The following is a 25,643-nucleotide window of genomic DNA, read 5'->3' as shown; positions in this document are numbered from 1 at the left end:
TAGGGATGGATAATCTCCTTGACGGGACGCGGGGGGCGCTGTGGGTTAAACCACAGAGCCTAGGACTTGCTGATCAGAAGGTCGGCAGTTCGAATCCCCGCAACGGGGTGAGCTCCCATCGCTTGGTCCCTGCTCCTGCCAATCTAGCAGTTCAAAAGCACATCAAAGTGAAAGTAGATAAATAGGTACCGCTCCGGCGGGAAGGTAAACGGCGTTTCCGTGCGCTGCTCTGGTTCGCCAGAAGCGGCTTAGTCATGCTGGCCACATGACCCGGAAGCTGTACGCCGGCTCCCTCGGCCAGTAAAGCGAGATGAGCGCCGCAACCCCAGAGTCGGCCGCGACTGGACCTAATGGTCAGGGGTCCCCTTTACCTTTTAATCTGATTGACTCGGGTTCTCTCTTCTTCTTTTTTGTAGTTCTGCTTCTCTCTCTTTTCATTGGATGATCAAGAGGTATCTCTGACTTTGTTTGCAGTTAAATGTTGAATGCTGAGACCGTGATGGCAAGGCCAATAATCTTCCCAGTGAGCGTCCATTCAACAGCTCCTGAAACCTTTGTGGTGCTGAACCAGAGGATGAAAGTAGTTGAAGAGCAGACAAATGCGCTTTTGAAGGAACTGCATACGCTGGGCATTGATGGACAAAGGTATAGTCAAAATAAATGCTTTGAAGCACAAATGTATGAATGTTTACATGGAAGTAAGTTCCACGGTAATTTCCAGGGATGTAAACACAGGACTGCAACCTTCATTCTGCATTTTCCTTTACAGTGGTGCCCCGCGAGACGAATGCCTCGCAAGATGGAAAACCCGCTAGACGAAAGGGTTTTCCGTTTTGGAGGTGCTTCGCAAAACGAATTTCCTTATGGGCTTGCTTCACAACCCGAAAATGTCTTGCGAGTTCCTGCGGGTTTTTTCCCTCCCCCCCCTTTTTCCGCTAAGCTGATAAGCCGCTAAAAGCCGCTAATAGCGCTAATCCACTAATCTGTCAATGGGCTTGCTTCGCAAGACAAAAAAAACGCTATACGAAGAGCCTCACGGAACGGATTAATTTCGTCTTGCGAGGCACCACTGTATTTGTGTGATCTTCTCTCTCTCTCTCTCTCTCTCTCTGAACGTCTGACTGACCTTTGCTACCAGCATCCAAGTTATTAAGAAGTTAATGTATTCTGATTTTAATCAGTCTTCTGAAACAATACCGTATTGTTTTGAGTCGATGTAGTTAAGTTTCGTTGCAGATGAAGGGCACTGAAGTGAATGAGGTATTGACATAAAGATCAGACATTTTTATTTACAGTCATGGGGAAAAAGAAAGTGAATTATTTGAATTCTGTGGGTTTACATATCGGGACATAATCGCAATCATTTGTTACTTAAAGGTAAAGGGACCCCCGACCATTAGGTACAGTCATGGCTGACTCTGGGGTTTCGGCGCTCATCTCGCTTTATTGGCCGAGGGAGCCGGCGTACAGCTTCCAGGTCATGTGGCCAGCATGACTAAGCCGCTTCTGGCGAACCAGAGCAGCGCACGGAAACGCCGTTTACCTTCCCGCCGGAGCAGTACCTATTTATCTACTTGCACTTTTGACGTGCTTTCGAACTGCTAGGTGGGCAGGAGCAGGGACCGAGCGACGGGAGCTCACCCCGTCGTGGGGATTCGAACCGCCGACCTTCTGATCGGCAAGTCCTAGGCTCTGTGGTTTAACCCACAGCGCCACCCGCGTCCCTATTTGTTACTTAGCAGGTCTTAAAATTAGGTAAATGCAACCTCAGATGAACAAAAACAACAACACATGACATATTATACCGTGTCGTGATTTATTTAACAGAAATAAAGCCAAGATGGAGAAGTCATGTGTGAAGAAGTAAATACATCCTTACTACTTCCATAGGCATTAAGAGGCTAAGTAGCAGACAGGGGTTGCTAATCAAATGCCTTTGCTTAATTGATCACTGGCAAGTGTGCCCACCAGTGGTCTTGCCAGCTAGGGATGATGGGAGTTGTAGTTGAGCAACTGTTGGGGATCCAAGTTTGTGTTGGGGATCCAAGTTTGAGAAACGCTAATGCAGGGTTTCCCAAACTTGAGGCTCCAGCTGCTTTTGGACTACAACTCCCATCATCCCTGGCCATTGGCCATGCTGCCTGGTGCTGATGGGAGTTGGAATCCACACGTACCTGGACGTGGTGACTCCTGCCATAACCTGTAAGAGTTGGCTTGTTTCAAGAAACCATAGCTGAGACTAACCACAGTTTTACCATGTTTGGATATAACAATAAACTGCTGTAATTAAAAACAGGGGAGAAAGTCTCTGATCTCCTCTTTGTGGCTGTGCTGGAAAGCAGGAGGTGATGGCGAGGAAGCAGTTGAGCCTGTGACAATTTGGCCTGTGATGCTAAACTGAAGCTGAGCTTTGTATCCAAATGAGGGACCTCTCTGTGTATGTACATCTTCCATGGGTTCCCTGTTGGTGAGGGTAGATTATCTTTTTTCAGGGCATGGGCGTAGCCAGGATTTTTGTTGGGGAGGGGCAGAACTTTTGTTTTGGTGGGGAGAACCGACCTGATTGGTCAGTTAGGTAAGTATTTCTATTGTTTTACTTGATGGGGGCAACACCCGCATTTTAGGGGTGATGAGTAATTGTAGTCCCCAACTGTGGAATTTTCCACAGTTCACTTGTATGGCAAAAAGGGAAGGAGGTGAATTCAGGGACCCCCCTGTCCTACGCAATTTGCAGCAAGAAATGGGTTTTGCCTCTTAGCTGTGTTCCAGGTTGCAGCCATGCAGGCAGATAATGTGCGCATAATACCAAGCATATTATATGCACGTGTGGAATCGCAGCGATGAATGGGCATCTTGTTTCTTCCAGCATGGAACTCTTCCCTTCGAAATCCATGGAGAACTCTGAAGGCCACCAGACCATCAGCCCCGTCCGTGCCAGACCGGCATTTGGCGGAGCAAAGGACACGCTGTGGCAGACCTGCGAAACTCTCGTGAATCGGATGTGCCGGCTCGAAAGCGTTGTGCAAACCATGAAGTTGAGTATGTTCCGGCTGCAGACGGAAAAAGAGCTGAACCCAAAGCATGCAGGTAACTTCAGAGGGTGGTAACCAAAGGCTGGTGCATGCAATGATGTTAGATTCATGGGTTGTTGTTTAGTCGTGTCTGGCTCTTCGTGACCCCATGGACCAGAGCACGCCAGGCACTCCTGTCTTCCACTGCCTCCCGCAGTTTGGTCAAACTCATGCTGGTAGCTTCGACAACACTCTCCAACCATCTCGCCCTCTGTCGTCCCCTTCTCCTTGTGCCCTCCATCTTTCCCAACATCAGGGTCTTTTCCAGGGAGTCTTCTCTTCTCATGAGGTGGCCAAAGTATTCGAGCCTCAGCTTCAGGATCTGTCCTTCCAGTGAGCACTCAGGGCTGATTTCCTTAAGAATGGAGAGGTTTGATCTTCTTGCAGTCCATGGGACTCTCAAGAGTCTCCTCCAGCACCATAATTCAAAAGCATCAATTTTTCGGCAATCAGCCTTCTTTATCTAACGAAGGGGTCAGCAAACTGTTTCAGCAGGGGGCCAGTCCACTATCCCTCAGACGTTGTGGGGGCCATACTTTATTCTGAAAAAAATTAATGAACGAATTCCTATGCCCCACAAATAACCCAGAGATGCATTTTAAATGAAAGTGCACATTGTACTTACGTAAAAACACTTTGATCCCGGACCGTCCATGGACTGAACTGAGAAGGCGATTGGGCTGGATCCGGCCCCCGGGACTTAAGTTTGCCTACCCATGAATCCATATAGTATCCATATAGTTAAAGCTATGGTTTCCCAGTAGTGATGTATGGAAGTGAGAGCTGGACCATAAAGAAGGCTGATTCCTTCAGGTATACTGGACTGAGGCAGTTTAGGGCTTTAAAGCTCAGCACCAACGCTTTGAATTGTGCTCGGAAACGTACTGGGAGCCAATGTAGGTCTTTCAGGACCGGTGTCAGATGGTCTTGGTGGCCGCTCCCACTGGCTGGTTCCAAACGGCAGGCCACCAGTCTCCCACCTTTGCTCTGAACCATTTTTGGGTGCGCCATTGAAGCCTACTTCACATTTCAAATCGGGCAAAGAAACCTTTAACATGGTGTCTGCTCTCGGAAGCCAGAGATGCACCTCTGTTTCTGCCTTGCTGTCTTGCAGCCAATTTAGAGCAGCGCCTGAACGCGATACAGGAGGAGCACATCGAAGAACTGAAGGTGCTTCAGATGGAGGGAAGGGTGCTATGCCAGCAGCTGAGGGAGTCCCGGGAAGAGGAGGAAAAAGCCAGAGGTCAAGTTCAAAAGCTGAGCGCCGCTCTGGAGATTGCAACTGCCACAAAGGTACTGAAACTTGTGGTGATCTAGTCCAGGCTTCCTCAACCTTGGGCCTCCAGATGTTTTGGGACTACAGTTCCCATCATCCCTGACCACTGGTCCTGCTAGCTAGGGATCATGGGAGTTGTAGGCCAAAAAACATCTGGAGGACCAAGGTTGAGGAAGCCTGGTCTAGTCTGTTAACCAGGGTAGATTTGATTTGAAACTAGTCAGTAAGACTTGATTTAAATCTCTCTCTTTTTTTTACTGAAAGGCTTATTCTTGCTGGTATAATCTTAATATTTACAACCAGATGAAGGTTTCATTTTTGGAATAATAAATTTTCAGAGTAGTTTTTACAGTCATATCAAAAAGTACCGATTTGGTTATGCTATTAGAAATACATAGACAGATAATTATGAAATTATTGTGAGGTTTAATAAGTTAACTGTTTATATTTGGACAATTTTTCTGCTGTACTTTATTGGAAGGAGAAAAATTATAATTTCCTTAATAACAGTTTAAACAAACTATTTAACTAAAAAAACCACATCATATCATAGGTATCCATGTTTGCTAACTGATGTGGTTAAATGTTTTTAAAAAAACCAAACCAGACTGAGTTTTAGCACACATGAAAAACTTAAAACAAATCCTTTAAAATCCAATTTAAATTTTTAAAAATCTGATTTATTTTTTTAGTATTATTATTTTTAAAAAATAATTGATTTTTATCCACCCTGCTGTTAACAGATCTGCCGTTTTGTAGATCACTGTTGTTATGCTGCGGACTTCGAAAGGATTGCTAAATGTTAATATGCTGTAAGGTTTAGATGTGCGTCTTAGACCAAAAATGGGAACGATTGAGAGGTGCTATTATTATGCTGTATCTCTCAAAATGGGCTAGAAATCATACGGCGGCAGCTGGATTGAAGGCTAGATTGCAGAACTCACGGTCTTATCGGTTTGGTTGCTTATATGGAAAGGATGGGGGGGGGCGGACATTCTGCAGTTGGAAGAGGGCCCGAGAATCATCTAGTCCAACCCCCTGCAATACAGGAATCTCAACATGTGGTCCCCCATCCAGTATTGCAACCATACCAGACCCTGCTTAGCTTTGCAAACGTGCTAGCTGTTACTAGGAAGGTAGGCTTCCTCTCTTAAACAGCATTCTGGGTTAGCTCCTCTTATCACACAACACCAGTCCCAATTATTAATCCTATTTTATTTTCCGGGGAGCTAGACTTCATTCTAGTTCCAAATTCGGGGGGGGGGGAGGGAATTGCCCTTAATGTTAAACATAGGGACACGGGTGGTGCTGTGGGTTAAACCACAGAGCCTAGGTCTTGCCAATCAGAAGGCCAGCGGTTCGAATCCCCGTGACGGGGTGAGCTCCCGTTGCTCGGTCCCTGCTCCTGCCAACCTAGCAGTTCGAAAGCACATCAAAGTGCAAGTAGATAAATAGGTACCGCTCCAGCAGGAAGGTAAATGGCGTTTCTGTGTCCTGCTCTGATTCGCCAGAAGCGGCTTAGTCATGCTGGCCACATGACCTGGAAGCTGTATGCCGGCTCCTTCGGCCAATAAAGCGAGATGAGCGGCGCAACCCCAGAGTCGGCCACGACTGGATCAAATGGTCAGGGGTCCCTTTACCTTTACTATACTCAGACTTATATATATATATTATAAACTTGGGGGTAGAGGGAAGTGTAGCCTGATAACTGTCTTCCCCATTTCTAAGCTGTCTGATGATGTGGCTTAAGACACCAGGCTCAGAGCGCTGCGAAAGTTGTTTACCGCCACATCAAGTGTCAGAAAAGTGTGTTGGAAATGCAGATCAGTTGAAGAGCAATCGGGATGCGTTACAAAGAGCCCAGCTTTGAAAACATCCAAAAACATTTGCACATCCAGCCCACCAATGTCCTGCTGTTGGTTTTTGCAGAGAGATGTAACTGTTGCTGCAGATGAGCTGAGGGCAGCGAAAAATAAGATGAACCGTAAACTGCAAGAGGTAAGGACAGAAGGGTATTTGGGTTACCGCGGGGGGGGGGGCGTGGGCGGGGAGTGAAGAAGATGACCTCCCTAAAAAATCAAGAAGGCATGGCAATTGAAACAAGGAAATACCGTATTTTTCGCCCTATAGGACGCACCGTCCATAAGGCGCACCTAGTTTTTTGGGGGGGAAATAAAGGGAAAAAAATTATTTCCCCCCCAGGCGCGGGGCTGGGGCGGGGGAGGCCCGCCGGAGCTTCCCCTGACCCCAGCCCCCAAACAGGCAGCTCTCTGCAAGCCGGGGGAGCCCAGGGCTGGCTCCCGCCGCTTGCAGAGAGGTCCGCGAAGCCTGGACGTGCTGAGCTCAGTGCGCCCAGGCTTCCGCATGCAGGCACCTCTCCGCAAGCAGCGGGAGTGCTCCCCCCGCTTGCGGAGAGGTCCGCGAAGCCTGGAGAGCGAGAGGGGTCTGTGCGCACCGACCCCTCTCGCTCTCCAGGCTTCAGCGAAAGCCTGCATTCGCCCCATAGGACGCACACACATTTCCCCTTCATTTTTTGAGGGGAAAAAGTGCGTCCTATAGGGCGAAAAATACGGTAAATCTTTTGGCAATGCTCAGAACATTCTCCATGAGGTGCCTCTCTGCCTGGAGAGGTTTCTTCCATTTCGAAGGCCAGCGTGTGTTTTGAATATTTGAGATGAAACTGTTTCAAGCTATGGACAGGTGTAGAATACAGTGGTACCTCTGGTTACGTACTTAATTCGTTCTGGAGGTCTGTTCTTAAGCTGAAACTGTTCTTAACCTGAAGCACCACTCTAGCTAATGGGGCCTCCCGCTGCTGCTGCTGCGCCGCCAGAGCACGATTTCTGTTCTCATCCTGAAGCAAAGTTCTTAACCTGAGGTAATATTTCTGTGTTAGCGGAGTCTGTAACCTGAAGTGCATGTAACCTGAAGCGTATCTAACCTGAGGTACCACTGTATTTGCTAAGACTGTTCTGCTGTCGTCCATGTTGCGATAGGCAAATAGAGCCGTACCTTGGATCCCGAACGCCTTGCGACTCAAACGTTTTGGCTCCCGAATGCCGCAAACCCGGAGCGTTCTGGTTTGCAAACATTCTTTGGAACCTGAACGTCCTGCGCGACTTCCGCAGCTTCTGATTGGCTGCAGGAAGCTCCTGCGGGCAATCGGAAGCTGCGCCTTGGTTTCCAAACGTTTTCGGTAGTTGAATGTACTCTGTTTCACTTCCGAGGTACCACTGTAGAGACAAGTGCACGCAGTGTGGCCCTCAGGCTCGCGTTTCCGGTGCTCCCTTCCAATGCCGAGCAAGTTGCTTCTCCTAGAAAGAGAAGCTTAGAGTCTCACACTCTTGTTGCCCTGGTTTGAAATGGAACTGGTTTTGCAAACGCCTTCTTTGTCGCTTGCAGCTGACGGAGAAGCTGTCCAAGGAGTCCAGCAGGCGGCAGTCCTTGGAAGAATCCCAAGCCGTCCTTCTTTATCGGATGCATGAAATGGAAGCGACGGTGGAAAACGAAAGGAAGCAGGTGGGTGAAGCGTCCGTTCTCGTTTTAGGATTCCACCAGGACAATACAGTTTTGCAGGCTATTGACAGACTACAGTGCTGCCTTGGGTTAAGTACTTAATTTGTTCCGGAGGTCCGTTCTTAACCTGAAACTGTTCTTAACCTGAAGCACCACTTTAGCTAATGGGGCCTCCTGCTGCTGCCGTGCTGCCGGAGCACCATTTCTGTTCTCATCCTGAAGCAAAGTTCTTAACCTGAAGCACTGTTTCTGGGTTAGCAGAGTCTGTAACCTGAAGCGTATGTAACCTGAAGCGTATGTAACCCGAGGTACTACTGTACTATTGTTTCAACAGCATACTATTCATATTATTAATTAATCGATTAAGTCAGCATACCGCCCTATACCTATAGATCCCTGGGTGGTTCGCAACATATAATTACAATATAAAAATTACATAATATATAGGAAGAACAGAAGCAAACCAACAATCTCCCCTTCCGCAGCACATTTAAATATCAAAATGCTCCTCCTCCTCCTATGGCAGGGAGGCTTGGCTGGAGCCTTTATTTAGGTGCCAGGCAAAAAAAGGTTCCTCTTTAACCAGACCTTTGGCTGATTGACATCAAATGCCCTTTTAAAATGTGCTGGTGGGGGGGGTATTGGATTCTTCTTGTTTTTTATTACTTATTTTGCGTTTTTAATGTTGTGATTCTATGTAGTGAATCGCCCTGTGACCTGCAGGTATGGGGAGGTGTAAAAAATTAATTAATACAGTGGTACCTCTGGTTATGTACCTAATTCGTTCCAAAGTTCCGTTCTTAGCCTGAAACTGTTCTTAACCTGAAGCACCACTTTAGCTAATGAGGCCTCCCGCTGCCGCCGCACCGCCAGAGCACAATTACTGTTCTCATCCTGAAGCAAAGTCCTTAACCCAAGGTAATATTTCTGGGTTAGCGGAGTCTGTAACCTGAAGTGCATGTAACCCGAGGTACCACTGTAATAATAATAATAATATAGCAATTATTTAGTATAATAATAATAATAATAATAATACACATTTTAAAAAGCAAGGTCTACAACTTTTCTCCAGACCTACTGCATGACCGTCCCCTGCTGTGCAGGCAAGAATATATACACATTCTTGCATACCGGTAAATGAAATAATAATAATAATAATTATTATTATTATTATTATTATTATTATTTTATTTATTTATTTATTTATTTATTTATTTATTTATACATACCCCATCCATCTGGCTGGGTTTCCCCAGCCACTCTGGGCAGCTTCCAACAAAATATTAAAATACAATAGTCTGTTAAACATTAAAAGCTTCCCTAAACAGGGCTGCCTTCAGATGTCTTCTAAAAGTCTGGTAGTTGTTCTTCTCTTTGACATCTGGTGGGAGGGCGTTCCACAGGGCGGGTGCCACTACCGAGAAGGCCCTCTGCCTGGTTCCCTGTAACCAAGATGGGTGGGGTATAGGTAATAAATTAGTAGTAGTAGTATCAGTAGTCTATACTGGTAGGCACTCTTTGCAGATTCATGCAAGGTTCTTTTCCAGCCCTTTTTGAAGTTGCTTGGGGTTGAATCTGGGATTTTTTGCATGCAAAAGATGGCCTCCGCCACTGAATCCCAATCCGAGATTTCTCTCCCTGAGCCTTAAGGGTGTGTGTGGAAGGGGAGATTAAGGGATTAAAGAGATTAAAGAGATTATTTATTACCTGCCCTTCACCATAAGGTCCCAGGGCAGGTTACAGCATGAAAAGCAATATTAAAAACAACTTCTTGGTTGCCGAAATGGCAAAAACAGCCGGAAGAATCAGAAATCAGGAAGACCAAAAATTTAATAAAGTGTGGGGGAAATTTATAACTTCTCTTAAATCCCATGGTGAACAGTTAAAATTGTTAGCAGGATTGGAATAACACTTTTACTTTAATGGTGAATTTTGGACAAAACGGAGATGTAAAAGATTTGGATTATCGTAAAAGGTGCAGGAGGGAATGGCTAGCAATAGGACCCACAAAGGGGAGGAGGGAAGTCCAGGAGATTCTTTGGAATCCTGTTTTTATCTTGTATGTTGGATATGGGATTGTAAAACTATAATCTGAAAAGCCAAATAAATAAAATTTAAAAAACAAAACTTTTTTGGTTGCAAACAGTACAGCTATAGCTTGTTCATTCTTCAGCTGTCTAGCTCAATGAAAGGCTTTTTTGGCAGTTACTTTTAATTTTTATTTTTAAGAAGAAATTACTGAATGCGTTATGTGGATGCCTTTACAGGTTCACATTCTGCAAGAGGACTGTAACAGCCTCCGCCAAGATATTGAGATATCTCGGGAGAGGCTGCAAAGGGAGGAAGAGAGAGCTCTTCAGCTGGAACAGCAGTGTGCACAGCTTAAATCGGATCTAGGTATGCAAGTATTTTTGGATCTTCTTCATTCCTTAAGACCAGTCCACACTCCATGCGCTGCGCCTGTGACAATCAGCAGTTTAATGTGTGAAGTGACTTGCTGAAAATCATTGCAGTGTGTAAGCTCTGTCTGTGGTATTAAATCTGCAATGGCCTGTTCCCATGTGAAAGGACTGTGAGACCAGCTCAAGTCTTAAGAAGGGGGCTTTTGGATGTCTTTCCATCCTGCTTGACGAAATAGGAAAGTATGTCTTAGCAGGTCTGGAGCCTAAACATAGGGTGGCCTATAAATGTGAATAATAATAATAAATTTATTATTTATACCCCGCCCATCTGGCTGGGCTTCCCCAGCCACTCTGGGCTGCTTCCAACAAAATATTAAAATACAGTGGTCTGTTAAACATTAAAAGCTTCCCTAAACAGGGCTGCCTTCAGATGTCTTCTAAACGTCAGATACAGTTGTTGTTTATTTCCTTGACATCTGCTGGGAGGGCGTTCCACGGAGCGGGTGCAACTACCGAGAAGGCCCTCTGCCTGGTTCCCTGTAGCCTTACGTCTTGCAGTGAGGGAACCACCAGAAGGCCATCGGAGCCGGACCTCAGTGTCCAGGCTAAACAATGGGGGTGGAGATGATCCTTCAGGTATACTGGGCCGAGGCTGTTGAGGGCTTTGAAGGTCAGCACCAACTAAAGAAGAAGAAGAGTTTGGATTTGATATCCCGCTTTATCACTACCCGAAGGAGTCTCAAAGCGGCTAACATTCTCCTTTCCCTCCCTCCCCCACAACAAACACTCTGTGAGGTGAGTGGGGCTGAGAGACTTCAAAGAAGTGTGACTGGCCCAAGGTCACCCAGCAGCTGCATGTGGAGGAGCGGAGACACGAACCCGGTTCCCTAGATTACGAGACTACCGCTCTTAACCACTACACCACACAGGCTAACAAACATTAACATTGGAGTGAAGTAACTGCAATAATAGTGGGATAGGCATTGACAAGCTGAATGAGAACAAATATATTTAGAGATGACACAAAACGTAGCAAGTGGTTATGCAGTCGACTCCTAAAGATGTTGTGGTGACTGTTGGAGATGCTGAAAAGAGAGTTGATTGAGCTTTGAGGGAATTGTTTTTTTGCTGGCTTCATAGCTATTGGGACATTTCAACAACAAAAAATTACAGATGATGGGTTTCATCGGCAGTAGCTGTTACGGATTTTCATCAACACTTAACTCGGCCAGGTAATCTTTTACATGCTAAACCGCAGTACTATCAGAGAATGCAACAGAATTAGTCTCACCAGGTTCATTATATGAGTTTAAAGACCTCTTTATTAAAAAAATGAAAGACACAAACTACAGTGGTACCTCGGGTTAAGTACTTAATTCGTTCCGGAGGTCCGTTCTTAACCTGAAACTGTTCTTAACCTGAAACACCACTTTAGCTAATGGGGCCTCCTGCTGCTGCCGCGCCGCCGGAGCACGATTTCTGTTCTCATCCTGAAGCAAAGTTCTTAACCCGAGGTGGTATTTCTGGGTTAGCGGAGTCTGTAACCTGAAGCGTCTGTAACCAGAGGTACCACTGTACTGCTTTGGCTTGTGTGAAAGCATTCACAGTCCACAGCCCAGCCCTGTAGATCTTACTCAGAAGGGATTCCCTCTGAGTTCAATGGAAAGTATTTGCAAATAAGCCTGCATAAGGTTTCAGCAGGTAATCCAGGGGTTGGCAAAAAAATGTAGCTGCGGGCCGGTCCACTGGAAGAAGAGGTGAGCGGGCAAGTAGTCCTCCTCCCCACCCTCAGTCGCTGCGCTTACCTTCCCTGGGGCTGCTGCCGCCACTGCTTCTCATGGGTAGGCAAAGTGAGCTCGTCCGCTCCGCCCTCTAGCCCACAGGAGCACCAGGGTGGCGGCCGCAGAGGGAAGATGAGTGGCGCGAAATGGCTGGCTCCGGAGAGGGGCTGCTTAAAATGGCGCTCAGCCAGCTCATCCCAGCCCCCTTCCTCCTCTAGGCAGGGCAGGGAGAAGCCAGGAGGGAGGGAGGGAGGATGCGCCGCCACGGTGTGTGTGAGCGAGAGGGGGGAAATGGAATTCCGCGGGGGGGGGGAGAAATGGCGCAACCCGAACGAACAGAATCCCCACGCCAATCCATGGACAGTCCGCAGGCCGGATCCTGAAGGCAATTGGGCCTGATCTGGCCCCCGGGCCTTAGTTTGCCGACCCCTGAACTAATCCTTTCTTAGGTTTACCATAAGAAAAGTCATCTATCTTAATATTTGTCCTTGCTTGTTAGTCCAAAACAGTATTCTAGGAGGGGAAAGAGCCTGGCGCAGCAGTTTCTGTAGCAGATTTCTATATTTGGTGTTTTGATTTGGAAAAAAAAACCCCAACAACATCTAAGTGATGAAGGTTAGCATTTTGATTAATAGCTTCAAAATCTGATGACGCTTTCTTTCTGTGGGTTCTGTTCTAGAAACCCGAGAGAATACCATCTCCAGGCTCAGCGAAGAAGGGAAAGTAAGTTTAAAAACAGGAATTTTGGTCTTCGGCAGGATTCCCCCCCACACACACCTTTAATGTCTTGACCCCATATATACCTACAGTTCAGGTATGTGCAGCTGATACAGCAAGGGCATGAGGCTAATTATTCAAGAGCTGTACTAATTTAACTGGGCTGCCCCATTACATGAAAAATGAGATGGAAAAACAGGATGTATTGACACACCTGGTTGAACTACCTGCAATGCTTTGCATGTTTGAAGCATCCCCCCCCCCAGTGAATCCTTTATTTTCTCTTCTTTTCCTTTAGGCTGCACGGCTGTCTCTGAGCAGGGAACACGAGGAGAACACGCAGCTGCGATCAGAAATAGCCTCTCTGCGAGAGGTGGCAGAAAAAGTGCAAGTAATGGGATTTATTTTTTTAAGGACTCGGTTCAAAATCATGCCTAGCAGAAAAGAGAGATTGCTTTGCCAAGGTCTGGGTAAATTTTGCATGTGCCATTTTGTATGTGTGTGGAACTAGAGGCTGGGGGACAGTCACCCAGGAATGTCTGGTCGAGGTCTTTCCTTGAGGGCAAATGCGATGTTATCCCTACAACCTCCTGTTTAGTCTCAGTTTTGCCCTTGTTGAACTTGGCAGCGAGGAGGATGTGGACAGAACCAGAACAAGTTGAATCCTTCCTGGCATTGGCTGTGACCTAAGGCCCATAGAATCCCCTCCTTCATCATCATCATCATCATTAATAATAATAATTTTTATTTCCAATGCAACATTTTACTCTTTTTATCCATATTACATCACAATATAAATAAACCAAAGCCTCTCCACCCCCATATATCCATCAATCAAACCTAATATTATTTTGTCGTTCCCACCCCTCGCATCCCCCTGCCCCCACTCGATTTCCTCTACATTCTGAGATTACACTTATATTTGCATTTACAATCTCCTCAAATCTTCTATATAGTCTTATTATCTTTCCTTGCTAATTTACCTTCCCTCAGACACTTTACATTTTAATCTAGGCATGTCTTTTTTTGAGCAATATCTTACCATATATTCTTAAGGAAGAAAACTGGGAATAATGACACTTCTTGTGACACTTGTGTCCTTCCTCAAGGCGCTGAATGAGCAGTTGACCCAACAGTGTGCAGAAATGAACGACACCCTTCGAAGTGTTACCGTGGAGAACGCTCAACTCATCTCGGATCACCAGGCCGCCCTAAAGGTGTGGAGCCATTTTCACGCGTGTTTCAGAAACCGTCCTATTAACCTGCAATGTGTATACCGTACACAATTTCCATAGGTTGGTGAGGGGTTATCTGGGTTGGGTTCTATCTCCGAGGACGTGATAAAGGTAGGAGCAAAGAATTGTGGGAGGCAAGCCCGTTCTCCTCAGTTTCCCCCCCTCCTGACATACTTTTGTACCCACTAATATTTTATAATATGTCAACTGGCCTTCGTGGTACACAGTGTTTCCTCAAACTTAGGTCGCCAGAATTTGTCGGACTACAACTCCCATGATCCCTAGCTAGCAGGACCAGTGGTCAGGGATGCTGGGAACTGTAGTCTCAAAACATCTGGAGGCAACACTGTGGAAGCTCAATAGCCTGAGTCTGCACTAAGAAGCAGCCAAGGTGGTCTGGCCTCTTCACCAGCCTCCGCTTTTGTAGCTGGAGTCAGTCTGGGCCCTGCCCTCTCAGGCCAGGTGGAAAGAGGCCTGCAAAGCAGTGAGCGGCACTTCCAGCTCTTCCCAGCCAAGATTTTCACGCTGAAAATGGTGGGTCTTCATTTTATCATTATAAACGCCTTCATAATTCCTCCTTTCTTTTTTAGGTGGAGCAGGATAAGATCAATCAGAAGCTGCAAGAGCAAGACTTGATTCTGGATGCTGCCCGGGCCAGTATTATGGCGGAACTGCAGATTGTGCAGAATGAAAAAGCTCAGCTCCAGAGAGAGATGTGAGAGCCAAAGTACTGCTTTCCTATGTGTGGCCTGGCTTCCTTTTATGTCATATTCGTGTGTGTGTGTGTGTGTGTTTGTGTGTGTGTGTACCGTATTTTTCGCCCTATAGGACGCACTTTTTCCCCTCCAAAAATGAAGGGGAAATGTGTGTGCGTCCTATGGGGTGAATGCAGGCTTTCGCTGAAGCTTGGAGACGAGAGGGGTCGGTGCGCACCGACCCCTCTCGCTCTCCAGGCTTCTGGAAGCTCTCCGCTAGCCATGGGAGACCTGCGCGAAGTCGCGCAGCTCTCCCACGGCTAGCGGAGAGCTTGCCTGCACCCAGAAGCTTGGGGCGCACTGAGCTCGGCACGCCCCAGGCTTTGGGCTTCGTGCAGCTCTCCGCCAGCTGTGGGAGAGCTGCGCAAAGTCGCGCAGCTCTCCCACGGCTTGCAGATAGCAGCCTGTTCTGGGGGCTGGGGTCGGGGGAAGCTCGGGCTTCCCCAGCCCCGCACCTGGGGGGAAAATAATTTTTTTTCTTTATTTCCCCCCAAAAAAACTAGGTGCATCCTATGGGCCGGTGCGCCCTATGGAGCGAAAAATACAGCATATAAAATCTTAATACAAGCTCTACTTCAGTCTTAAATTCTTAAATGCAAGGCTGTGACATACATCTGCTGTCTGAAATGTGAGGCCTTTGGCTGCTTTTGAAGGTTGCAGAAGTAATATTAATAATAATAGTAGTAATTTATTATTTATCCCCACCCATCTGGCTGGGTTTCTCCAGCCACTCTGGGTGGCTCCCAACAGAATGTTAAAAGCACAATAAAATGCCAAACATTAAAAACTTCCCAGTATAGGGCTGCCTTTAGATGTCTTCTAAAAGTCAGATAATTATATCTCTCCTTGATATCTGAAGGGGCGGGTGCCACTACCAAGAAGGCCCTCTGCCTGGTTCCCTGTAACCTCACTTCTCGCAGTGAGGGAACCGCAGGAAGGCCCTTGGAGCTGGACCTCAGTGCCTGGGCTGAATGATGGGGTGGAGACGCTCCTTCAGGTATACAGGACCAAGGCCGTTTAGGGCTTTAAAGTTCAACACCAGGACTTTGAATTGTGCTCGGAAACGTACCAGGAGCCAATGTAGGAATTTCAGGACCGGTGTTATGTGGTCTCGGTGGCCGCTCCCATCGCCAGTCTAGCTGCCGCATTCTGGATTCGTTGCAGTTTCCGGGTCACCTTCAAAGGTTTGTAATGCATTGGTGTTTGCTGCATTTCTCCACAGAGAAGCCTTGCGTGTCGCACACGCTGCCTGCGGACATGAAGCATCCGAACTCCAGGAGACCACAACCGCTCAAAAGGTGCTCCTGGAGTCCACAGTTGCCAGGATCCGAAGCGAACTGGAGGCAGCTCTGCAGGAGAGGGACTCTCTGCTGAAGGAGAAGGAGAGGCTAGAGGAACAGGTACCATGAACATTTGCCATATTATTTTTAAAATACTGGGTTGCATCTTAGGCCTACCCAGAGTAAACCCGCTGAATTTAATGGGCATGGCCGACTTAGGTCTGTTTAATCTCAGTGGGCCTACTCTTGGTTTGAGACAAGTCATTATATTAAACGTCTGTTTGGGCATTAAACACTCTTTAGAGAAATGTGTGGCGTTCCCCCAATAGCAACCTACAAGGACCAAGATGTACCACTTAGTACCACAGAATGCTATGGTTTATAATGGAGAGGGGGACATTTCTGTACTAACTCCGAGACCATATAACACCGAGACCACATAACACCGGTCCTGAAAGACCTACATTGGCTCCCAGTACGTTTCCGAGCACAATTCAAAGTGTTGGTGCTGACCTTTAAACCCTAAATGGCCTCGGTCCAGTATATCTGAAGGAGCGTCTCCACCCCCATCGTTCTACCCGGACACTGAGGTCCAGCACCAAGGGCCTTCTGGCGGTTCCCTCACTGCGAGAAGCAAAGCTACAGGGAACCAGGCAGAGGGACTTCTCGGTAGTGGTGCCCTCCCTGTGGAATGCCCTCCCACCAGACGTCAAAGAGAACAACAACTACCAGACTTTTGGAAGACATCTGAAGGCAGCCCTGTTTAGGGAAGCTTTTAATGTTTGATGTATTACAGTATTTTAATATTTTGTTGGAAGCTGCCCAGAGTGGCTGGGGAAGCCCAGCCAGATGGGCGGGGTATAAATAATAAATTAGTATTATATTTATTATAATTGTTGTTGTTGTTGTTGTTGTTGTTATCATATTAACTCAATTTTGTGCAGCATGTTGCTGAAAGCAGCACAAAGAACTGGTATATTTAGCACATCAGTTTATGAACTGTCAATGATATCTGGGAGTCGCCCCACCCCTGGGAAATGCAGATTGACATGAATTTGACAGGTCATTAAAGATACACGAATCGTGTGTTTCATTTGCACAAAGGTCTCTGTTCCTGGCCAGTAATATGCCCTTCCTTGTTACTGTCCTTTCTTAACTAAAAAGCTAGCTTTTTGCCAAATGTACCCTTTCATCATAGCTGTTTCAAAGGCTTAGGGAAATTTCTACATTAGTATCTTTTTTTTTTAAAGTTGCTTTTAATTTCAAAAAAATACATCAGAGTTATTGATTGTCCACCTGGGACCCACAGGTGTGTCTACAGAGGCTAACCTTGACACCCCCGCAGGGTCGTGTCTCCCACTCCCCCCCCCCCGCCACCTGAAATTAGGCTGGAAAGAAGCATTCTGCATTAATGTCTTAATGTATTGTATATTTTGATGTTAGCCGTCCTGAGCCCAGTTCTGGCCAGGGAGGGCGGCATAGAAATAAAATTTATTATTATTATTATTATTAGCCAGTAGAGCTAGGTTGTTGTGTGTATTTGGTTGTGTAATGTGTGATACGCACATGACAGTTTTTCTTGTTAACCTTTTTGGGGCTTCAGGCATATTGGTAAACAACCCTTGATGGGAGGGCAACATATTTAATTCCACCAATTCAAGATTATTTTGTAAAAGTGCAAGGGGAACCCACTGTCCTCCAGGGAGGAAGTGCCGGCAAATGGATCGCGTGTGTAGATCAATAGCGGAGCAATGAGGAATAAAAGGAAATATTAGGAACAGAGTTAAAAGCTGGCAGTCTGGGGTTTGGTAAGTTTATTTTCTCTCTCTCAAATACCTAGGGAGGTAAAATAGAACAGCTTGGGTCCTCCTTTGGTGACGTTGATGATGGAGCTGTTTTTTAATCCTTGGTGGCAGATGCAGAAAACAATGAATGAAATTACGGAAGAGAACAAAAGATTGGAAGCGGAACTAACAGAACACAAGGTATGGTGGTCATTCATACCACGGCTGCCGACAAGACTGGTTTACACTCTGTTGGTATTGGGGATGCATCAGAATTAACTGGATTGTAGCGGTCGGTTCTGGATCCAGTACGGTTCTTCTAAATAAATTCAGTTAGAATAACTGAAGTTAAAATGAACACAAAGCCATATGTGACCTCACTTGGCTTGGGACATCAACAGCCTTTGTTGGTGGTGTACCAGCAACTGGGACGCAGGTGGCACTGTGGTCTAAACCACTGAGCCTCTTGGGCTTGCTGATCGAAAGGTCGGCAGTTCAAATCCCCGTGATGGAGTGAGCTCCTGTTGCTCTGTCCCAGCTCCTGCCAAGCTAGCAGTTCAAAAGCACGCCAGTGTGAGTAGATAAGACTCTTTTTGTGAGCTGCCTTGAATTCGCCTGGTGAAATAAAGAAGCAAGCAAATAATGGCAATTTCCCTTCTTTTTTTCAAGTTGGAAATCGGTCCTCTCAAAGATACCGTGAAGGTGTTGGAAGAAGAAAACAAGAAATTAATGGAGCGGGAAGCTGCCTTGGAACACCAACATGTAATTTTCAGTCTCAACAGAAATAATTTCATAATATTTTCATAATATTAGAACAAGCTTCTCCTTTAAAAAAAAGAAAAGTAATCTGTAAAAAGAACGAATAGTAAGCAACACAGAACCAATGTGCTAAGATTTTTGTTGTTTCTTTGGGAAACCAATCTTTAACATCCATGTTCAATATATCTTTAATTAGTTAAGGTGGGACAGACAGCCCAGATGTTGGTGGCCCCAGATGTTGTTGGACTACAGCTCCCATCATCCCTGACCATTGACTATAATACAGGCTGGGGTTGATGGGAATTGTAGTCCCACAACATCTGCAAGGAAACTGGCTGCTCCTGAGCTAAGGCAGATGGCCAGTTTCATTTGGCTTGCTTCTGCTATTTCAAGTGTTCCACCATGATGGAAGATCTTGGTTTCTCCATCTCTGCCCAGCAAGAGAATCAGAACCTGAGATCTGAGGGCTCTTACCAGGCCCAGGAAGTGACCCTTTAGATGGCTCTTGACCAGGCTGCTCACAAATTATTGAACAATGCTACAGTTGTTGTTGTTGTTTAGCCGTTTAGTCGTGTCCGACTCTTCGGGACCCCATGGACCAGAGCACGCCAGGTGCTCCTGTCTTCCACTGCCTCCTGCAGTTTGGTCAAACTCATGCTGGTAGCTTTGAGAACACTGTCCCACCATCTCGTCCTCTGTCGTCCCCTTCTCCTTGTGCCCTCCATCTTTCCCAACATCAGGGTCTTTCCACCTCTTCTCATGAGGTGGCCAAAGTATTGGAGCCTCAGCTTCACGATCTGTCCTTCCAGTGAGCACTCAGGGCTGATTTGCTTAGGAATGGAGAGGTTTGATCTTCTTGCAGTCCATGGGACTCTCAAGCGTCTCCTCCACCCTAATTCAAAAGCATCAATTCTTCGGCGATCAGCTTTCTTTATGGTCCAGCTCTCACTGGAGCAGGAACCAGCAAGCCACCCCAGTATCCCTGCCAAGAAAACTCCATGTACAAAGACAATGCTACAGTGAGGATTCCCTTTTTAAAAGGGAAAGAGAACGACCCAGTCATGGTTGCTGCTGTTACACACCACAGCCTCTTCTGGGGGCTGGGCCTGGCTAAGCAAAGACTAAGATGCTTTTTAAAAAAATACTATTTATTAAATTTTCCACTTTTAACAATCCAATCAAACCATATTAAATATTCCAAATTATACATATTATTCAATAATTAAACAGTCCAAATATGCCAAATTATAAGGTTCTTTTTGAGGTATCTTCCCATTGGGGGGGGGTGTCTGATCATCTCATACTTCTACAGCTTTCATAATTTTTGTGATAGTTCCTATAAATCATAATGATGTTAATCCTCATTACTTTTCACAGCCTCTTAGTTTATCAAACAAGCGAGATAAAACGAAGCAATATATCCCGTGTAAAATTTACGTCCAGAGTTCTCTCTGTATGTTCACGATATCTCTTCACAAAGTGATGTTTCCACCAAGCCAGTCCAAAAATCTTCTCACCTCGGGCAGCAGCCAAGTCAGTCCAAATAAAATAAAATCAAGGCCTCTGCCCAATGCTTTTAAGACCAGCTGTCCTTCAAATGTGCAGGGAATTTTATTTTGCCATATAAAATTGGGAATGCAAATATTAAGTAAGATATTAAAAGGCACCTATCTCCCTAAGGCTCCGCATTTAATTCTACAAGCTGATCTACTTCCGGTCATGGCCGCTCGGTTAATTGGAGTTGTAGCATTCCAATTCTAATTCCAGGCAAACTTCCAAAGTTTTTTTGGCGTCTCTCCAGTCATTCTCCAAATCAAAGTTGGGAAACTCTTTATCCTCTTCCAAATATATCTGCAGACGAATACTTTGAACTTGGCTTTCCACTTTTGAATAACTGTTATTTCCACACAGTTAATGATTATTAGAGTCACATTATATCACCCAATACACCACCTCTCCAGTCTCGCTTGCTATAAATAATCGGGCAGTTGGTTCTTTCAGAGGAGGATTTTGCCATATAACATAGCAAAACGAAATATAATAACAAAGGAGTCTCACCCACCCCCCTTTCAATTCCAGCATACCAAGTCTACTTAGATATTAATCCTTTTTCCGTTCAAATCCTTTTTAGCACCTCAGTGGCTGAATTAATTAGCAGAGTAGTTTCTCCCCCTTCGCTCAGATCATGTCCAAAACCTAAGTCCAATTTTTCATCTTAAGAATTGGAAGCTTGCTGCTAAATGGAGGCGACTTTGCAGAGTTGCGAAGAAACGTCCCAGCACCCCCCAGCCCCTCCTTCCTTCTGAATTTGGGGCTAGGTGTTGGGTGATCTGCAGATGAGCTGCCACTCCCCAGCCCAGGGAGTGTAGGGAGGCTGATTACCGTATTTTTCGCTCTATAGGACGCACCTTGTTTTAGAGGGGGAGAACAAGGGGAAAAAATTATCCCCTTCTCTGCTCAGCGCCCCTTCAGCGAAGCGGCAGGAGAAACGGAGCCCCTTCCACTTCTCCTCCCGCTTGGCTGAAGGGGCACTGCGCAGCTATCCCTCTCTGCTGAAGCCAGGAGAGTCTTGCTCTCCCGGCTTCAGCAAAAGGAACCCAAAGCCTTTGGAGCGCAGTGCGAGGTCCCACTGCGCTCCAGAGGCTTCAGGTGGCTATCCCTGAAGCCTGGAGAGTGAGAGGGGTCGGTGCACACCGCCCCCTCTCGCTCTCCAGGCTTCAGCAAAAACAACGCAAAGCCAAGGAGTGCGGAAGGAGTGCTCCCTCTGCACTTTGGAGGCTTTGTGTTGCTATCGCTGAAGCCAAGGAGCCTGCATTCGCTCCTTAGGACGCACACACATTTCCCCTTAATTTTTGAAGGGGAAAAAGTGTGCCCGATAGAGCGAAAAATACGGTACTCCCATCTCAGCCTCTGATTGTGGAACGTATGGCTGTGATGGAATTCAGCCATCCTCCATCGCAGCTCGCCAGAAGCACCTCCTCAAACTAAGATGCTTTTTGAGTGTGTGTGTGTGTGTTTGTGAGTGAATGAGAATGACCTCTGCTTTTGTCTTCCCCCAGCATGCCCAACAGCAAGTAAAGCAAGTTCTGGAAGAGCTGACGGACACCAAAAATAAACTGGCTTATGAGAAAGGAAAACTTCAGGTATGTCAGCCTTGCGGAGTAAGGCCAGCCACTGGCTGTTCGCCTTCTCTGAAGAGAAGAAAAGTTTGGATTTGATATCCCACTTTATCACTACCCTAAGGAGTCTCAAAGCGGCCAACATTCTCCTTTCCCTTCCTCCCCCACAACAAACACTCTGTGAGGTGAGTGGGGCTGAGAGACTTCAGAGAAGTGTGACTAGTCCAAGGTCACCCAGCAGCTGCATGTGGAGGAGCAGGGAAGCAAACCCGGTTCCCCATATTACAAGTCCATCGCTCTTAACCACTACACCACACTGGCTCTCAGTTCTTCCCTGCTGATAGACCTTTGCTCTTTTCAGTGCTGCTGTTTCCTGGGTGGGGATGAACAACTATCTCAGCCCTGCTCCCACCCAGCTTAAAAGGACTCAAGAGCAGAATGCATCAGAATACTAGAGCTTTAGTCTTTTGGTGTTAACACAGCCCAAGTTGTAGTAGTGCTGATCATGCAGCCATCCTTTTGTCTCTTTGAAAGGCAGCTGAGTGATGACTATGCAGAAGAGCAGCAAAATCCGGGGGCCAACTGTGGTTTTATTGCTGAGGGCCACTTGGCTGTTTTGTTTTAGTTCTCAGGCTTTTGTACTTTATCAGGGCTTTTTTTCAGCCGGAACTCACCGGAATTCGGTTCCGGCACCTCTCAGGTGGGCGCCATTGCCATTCTGTTTTTTTATTTTATTTTATTAAGATATAAAACACATACATACACATTTACACAATGCACATACACAACACACTACCTTATTTTCATAACATAAATCATACCTAAAAAGGTAAAGGTAAAGGTACCCCTGCCCGTACGGGCCAGTCTTGACAGACTCTGGGGTTGTGCGCCCATCTCACTTAAGAGGCCAGGGGTCAGCGCTGTCCGGAGACACTTCCGGGTCACGTGGCCAGCGTGACATCGCTGCTCTGGCGAGCCAGAGCCGCACACGGAAACGCCGTTTACCTTCCCGCTAGTAAGCGGTCCCTATTTATCTACTTGCACCCGGAGGTGCTTTCGAACTGCTAGGTTGGCAGGCGCTGGGACCGAGCAGCGGGAGCGCACCCCGCCGCAGGGATTCGAACCGCCGACCTTTCGATCGGCAAGTCCTAGGCACTGAGGCTTTAACCCACAGCGCCACCTGCGTCCCTCAAATCATACCTACATTACTCTATATAATACCTACCTATACTGTACATATCAACCTACCCACACACCTACCCCACACGGACACCCACCAAGCAACTTGACTTCCAGCCGTCCTTGTTACGCTATTTTATTTTTCTTTAATCTCTTCTTCTATTTTGACTTTACTCTCCTTTCACTCTAATCATTTTCTGTATTCACTCAATATCTGTCAAAAAGTCTACTTTTTCCACATAAATTTTGATGTATTCCTTAAGGAATTAAGGAGCGCCATTGCCATTCTAAGAGAACAAGGGAGGCGTTCAGGTTGAGCTCTTTTTCTAGAAAAATGGCACTGTTTAGTATGATTTATTATTATTATTATTATTATTATTATTATTATTAATTTAAATTTATATGTTGCCCTTCTTCATAAGATCTCAGGGCGGTTCACAGAATGAAATACAGGATACGAACAAGTAAATAATTAAAACCCAAACAGCAATTATTTGCAGAGAGGGAACTCGCAAGTGCATGTGTGCATCATTAAAAAGGCTCTTCATCCAAGCAAAATGGCAGATCGTACCTCTGAGGTAGCTTTGTATTGTTACGAGATAAAATTATTATTTTTTAAGAAAGGAAAAGGAAAGAAAGCTCCATCATGCTGACTGCATTTGAGCTTGTTATTTTGAAAGCGGTGTGCGCAGGGACCCTTTAAATCGGGGGCGGGGGAGTCTGTGGCTCTCGATGGTGGTGGACTACAACTCCCATCATCTCTGCCCATTGCCCATGCCAGCTGGGGTTGATGGGAAGTGGTGTTAAACAGCACCTGGAGGCTCCTCAGCCCTGCTTCAAAGTGTTACAGAAGTACCATGTAAACTACTTTTCGGCAAAATCCAACTCAGGTGGTGCTTCCATGGTAAGAAACGGAGCAACTGGTCCTTCTCATGTGGTTTTTGATACTTGTTTAAAATAGCATCTGGAGATGGATCAGTGGGAACCTTGCCCCCAAGGCACCCCTCAAGCTTTCAAAGGGAGCCTGAAATTTGATTTTGGCTCCAGCCAGACTGCACTGGGCTTCCGCTATGTTCTTTTCCAGTTCCAAGTGTGCCTATAAACAACAAAGCAACCAGATTTTTCCCCCTTTCGCCAGTTATTTTTATTGGCGTTCCATAATTTTTAACAAATTGTCACCAAATCAATACAAATTCAGTACAAATTTGAAAGTTGGGCTTCCCTCCCACCCCAGGTGTCCCCTCTATTTTCCTCCTTCCTTTGCTGCTTCCAAAAAAACCAACATTTTTCCAACTATCATTTCAAAATACATTCCCTACACATCACCTGTTCAGTTACCAATTTCTGCTATGCCTTTTTATGCATTGTTATAGCCTGTCCTCAAAGTAGTCGAGTGTAGAGTAAATCCTCTTCTGTCTATCTATAATAGTCGTTCGTAAGTCTTCAAACTTTTCCTTCTGATACCTCTTGAGTAACACTTTGCCGGAGAAAAACAGATCTTGCTTCCTCCCAAACAACATACACACATTCCTCCTTAACATGGCCTTGAACATTGCGGTCTGACATCTGGCCCCAGTAATCAACAACTCCGCCTCACTGGTGTGGCATACAGGGGGTGAAAATGAAACCCCTAGGGGTGTTTTTTGTGTGTATAAATATATAATATACATTCCCCCCCACACACGCTGCCCATCTCCCAGCATCAGAAATTAACAGGTAGGGCTTTACAGAGGCAGAAGGAAGGGGAAGAGTCTTAATTTAAACCAGGCATAGGCAAACTCCAGACCTCCAGATGTTTTGAGACTACAATTCCCATCATCCCTGGCCATTGTTAGCTAGGGATGATGGGAGTTGTAGTTCCAAAACATCTGGAGGGCCAGAGTTTGCCTATGCCTGATTTAAACGATGCCTTGCATTTTGGAGTCTTTATGACTATTTAGACAGGAAGACGAAGATGGAGGCAGAAATAAATGACCAGCTAGGAAGCATACATTTTCAGGGTCACAGGGAGCTGCCAAGTATCGCGTCAGACCCCATTCACTTGGAAACACGTCTCATTCATTTAAATGGGTCTTAGCTTTCATGTAAGTATCTTTAGGACAGTATTCATAAATGAGCTTTTCTCAGTTGAAAACAAGGCACCTGCACAAACTCACAGAAAAGTAGCTGTAAGCAGCCGGTGTGGGTTTTACAGTGGTACCTCAGGTTACATACGCTTCAGGTTACACACTCCGCTAAGCCAAAAATATTGCTTCAGGTTAAGAACTTTGCTTCAGGATAAGAACAGAAATCGGGCTGCGGCGGCAGCAGGAGGCCCCATTAGCTAAAGTGGTGCTTCAGGTTAAGAACAGTTTTAGGTTAAGTACGGACCTCTGGAATGAATTAAGTACTTAACCCGAGGTACCACTGTATTTAAATACCACCCGCATTGGACCCCTTTTCCCTCCGAGTTTGGCAAACGCCATTGCTGTTTCCAGATCGCAAGCGCGTATTTTAGAAGGCTCTGGAACACGTGTCGTCTTTCGTTTATCATAGACCAGAGTGAAGCAGCTGGAAGAAAAGGCGCAGTCCCTCCAGGACACCCGCTCGGAAAACAGCCGGCTTCGCAAGCTGAACACCGCCTTGGAGACAAAGTGTAACCAGGTACCGTCCAGTTATATTGACCTACAGTGTGGGTTGTCAGTCTTTCTGGGCTGAAGGACAGGCCGGGGAAATTCCTCTTTGTGCCATGACATAATTAGATTCTGTACTCAGAAAGTCGGCGCAAAG

General features: G+C 46.2%; 1 protein-coding gene across 3 annotated transcripts in view; it reads left to right on the top strand.

Annotated features, from left to right (window-relative positions):
* Window positions 1-441: 441 nt before the first annotated feature.
* CCDC150 (coiled-coil domain containing 150) overlaps window positions 442-25,643 on the top strand; it is a 47,145-nt gene continuing 21,943 nt past the window's right edge. For all 3 annotated transcript variants that reach the window (XM_081910259.1, XM_081910260.1, XM_081910258.1), the window contains exons 1-15: window positions 442-645; window positions 2,867-3,087; window positions 4,186-4,364; window positions 6,277-6,345; window positions 7,750-7,866; window positions 10,131-10,260; window positions 12,726-12,769; window positions 13,062-13,154; window positions 13,873-13,980; window positions 14,589-14,713; window positions 15,976-16,153; window positions 17,950-18,018; window positions 18,487-18,579; window positions 21,636-21,719; window positions 25,410-25,517. In XM_081910259.1, the coding sequence (XP_081766385.1) occupies window positions 479-645; window positions 2,867-3,087; window positions 4,186-4,364; window positions 6,277-6,345; window positions 7,750-7,866; window positions 10,131-10,260; window positions 12,726-12,769; window positions 13,062-13,154; window positions 13,873-13,980; window positions 14,589-14,713; window positions 15,976-16,153; window positions 17,950-18,018; window positions 18,487-18,579; window positions 21,636-21,719; window positions 25,410-25,517 (1,785 nt within the window). In that variant the 5' untranslated portion in view covers window positions 442-478. The remainder of the gene's footprint in view (window positions 646-2,866; window positions 3,088-4,185; window positions 4,365-6,276; window positions 6,346-7,749; window positions 7,867-10,130; window positions 10,261-12,725; window positions 12,770-13,061; window positions 13,155-13,872; window positions 13,981-14,588; window positions 14,714-15,975; window positions 16,154-17,949; window positions 18,019-18,486; window positions 18,580-21,635; window positions 21,720-25,409; window positions 25,518-25,643) is intronic.

The sequence above is a fragment of the Podarcis melisellensis genome (genome assembly GCF_964234715.1).
Source record: "Podarcis melisellensis genome assembly, chromosome: 1".
NCBI classification, from domain to species: Eukaryota; Metazoa; Chordata; class Lepidosauria; order Squamata; family Lacertidae; genus Podarcis; species Podarcis melisellensis.
The sequence above is the reverse complement of the archived record's forward strand: the minus strand, read 5'-3'. Positions and strand labels throughout refer to the sequence as shown.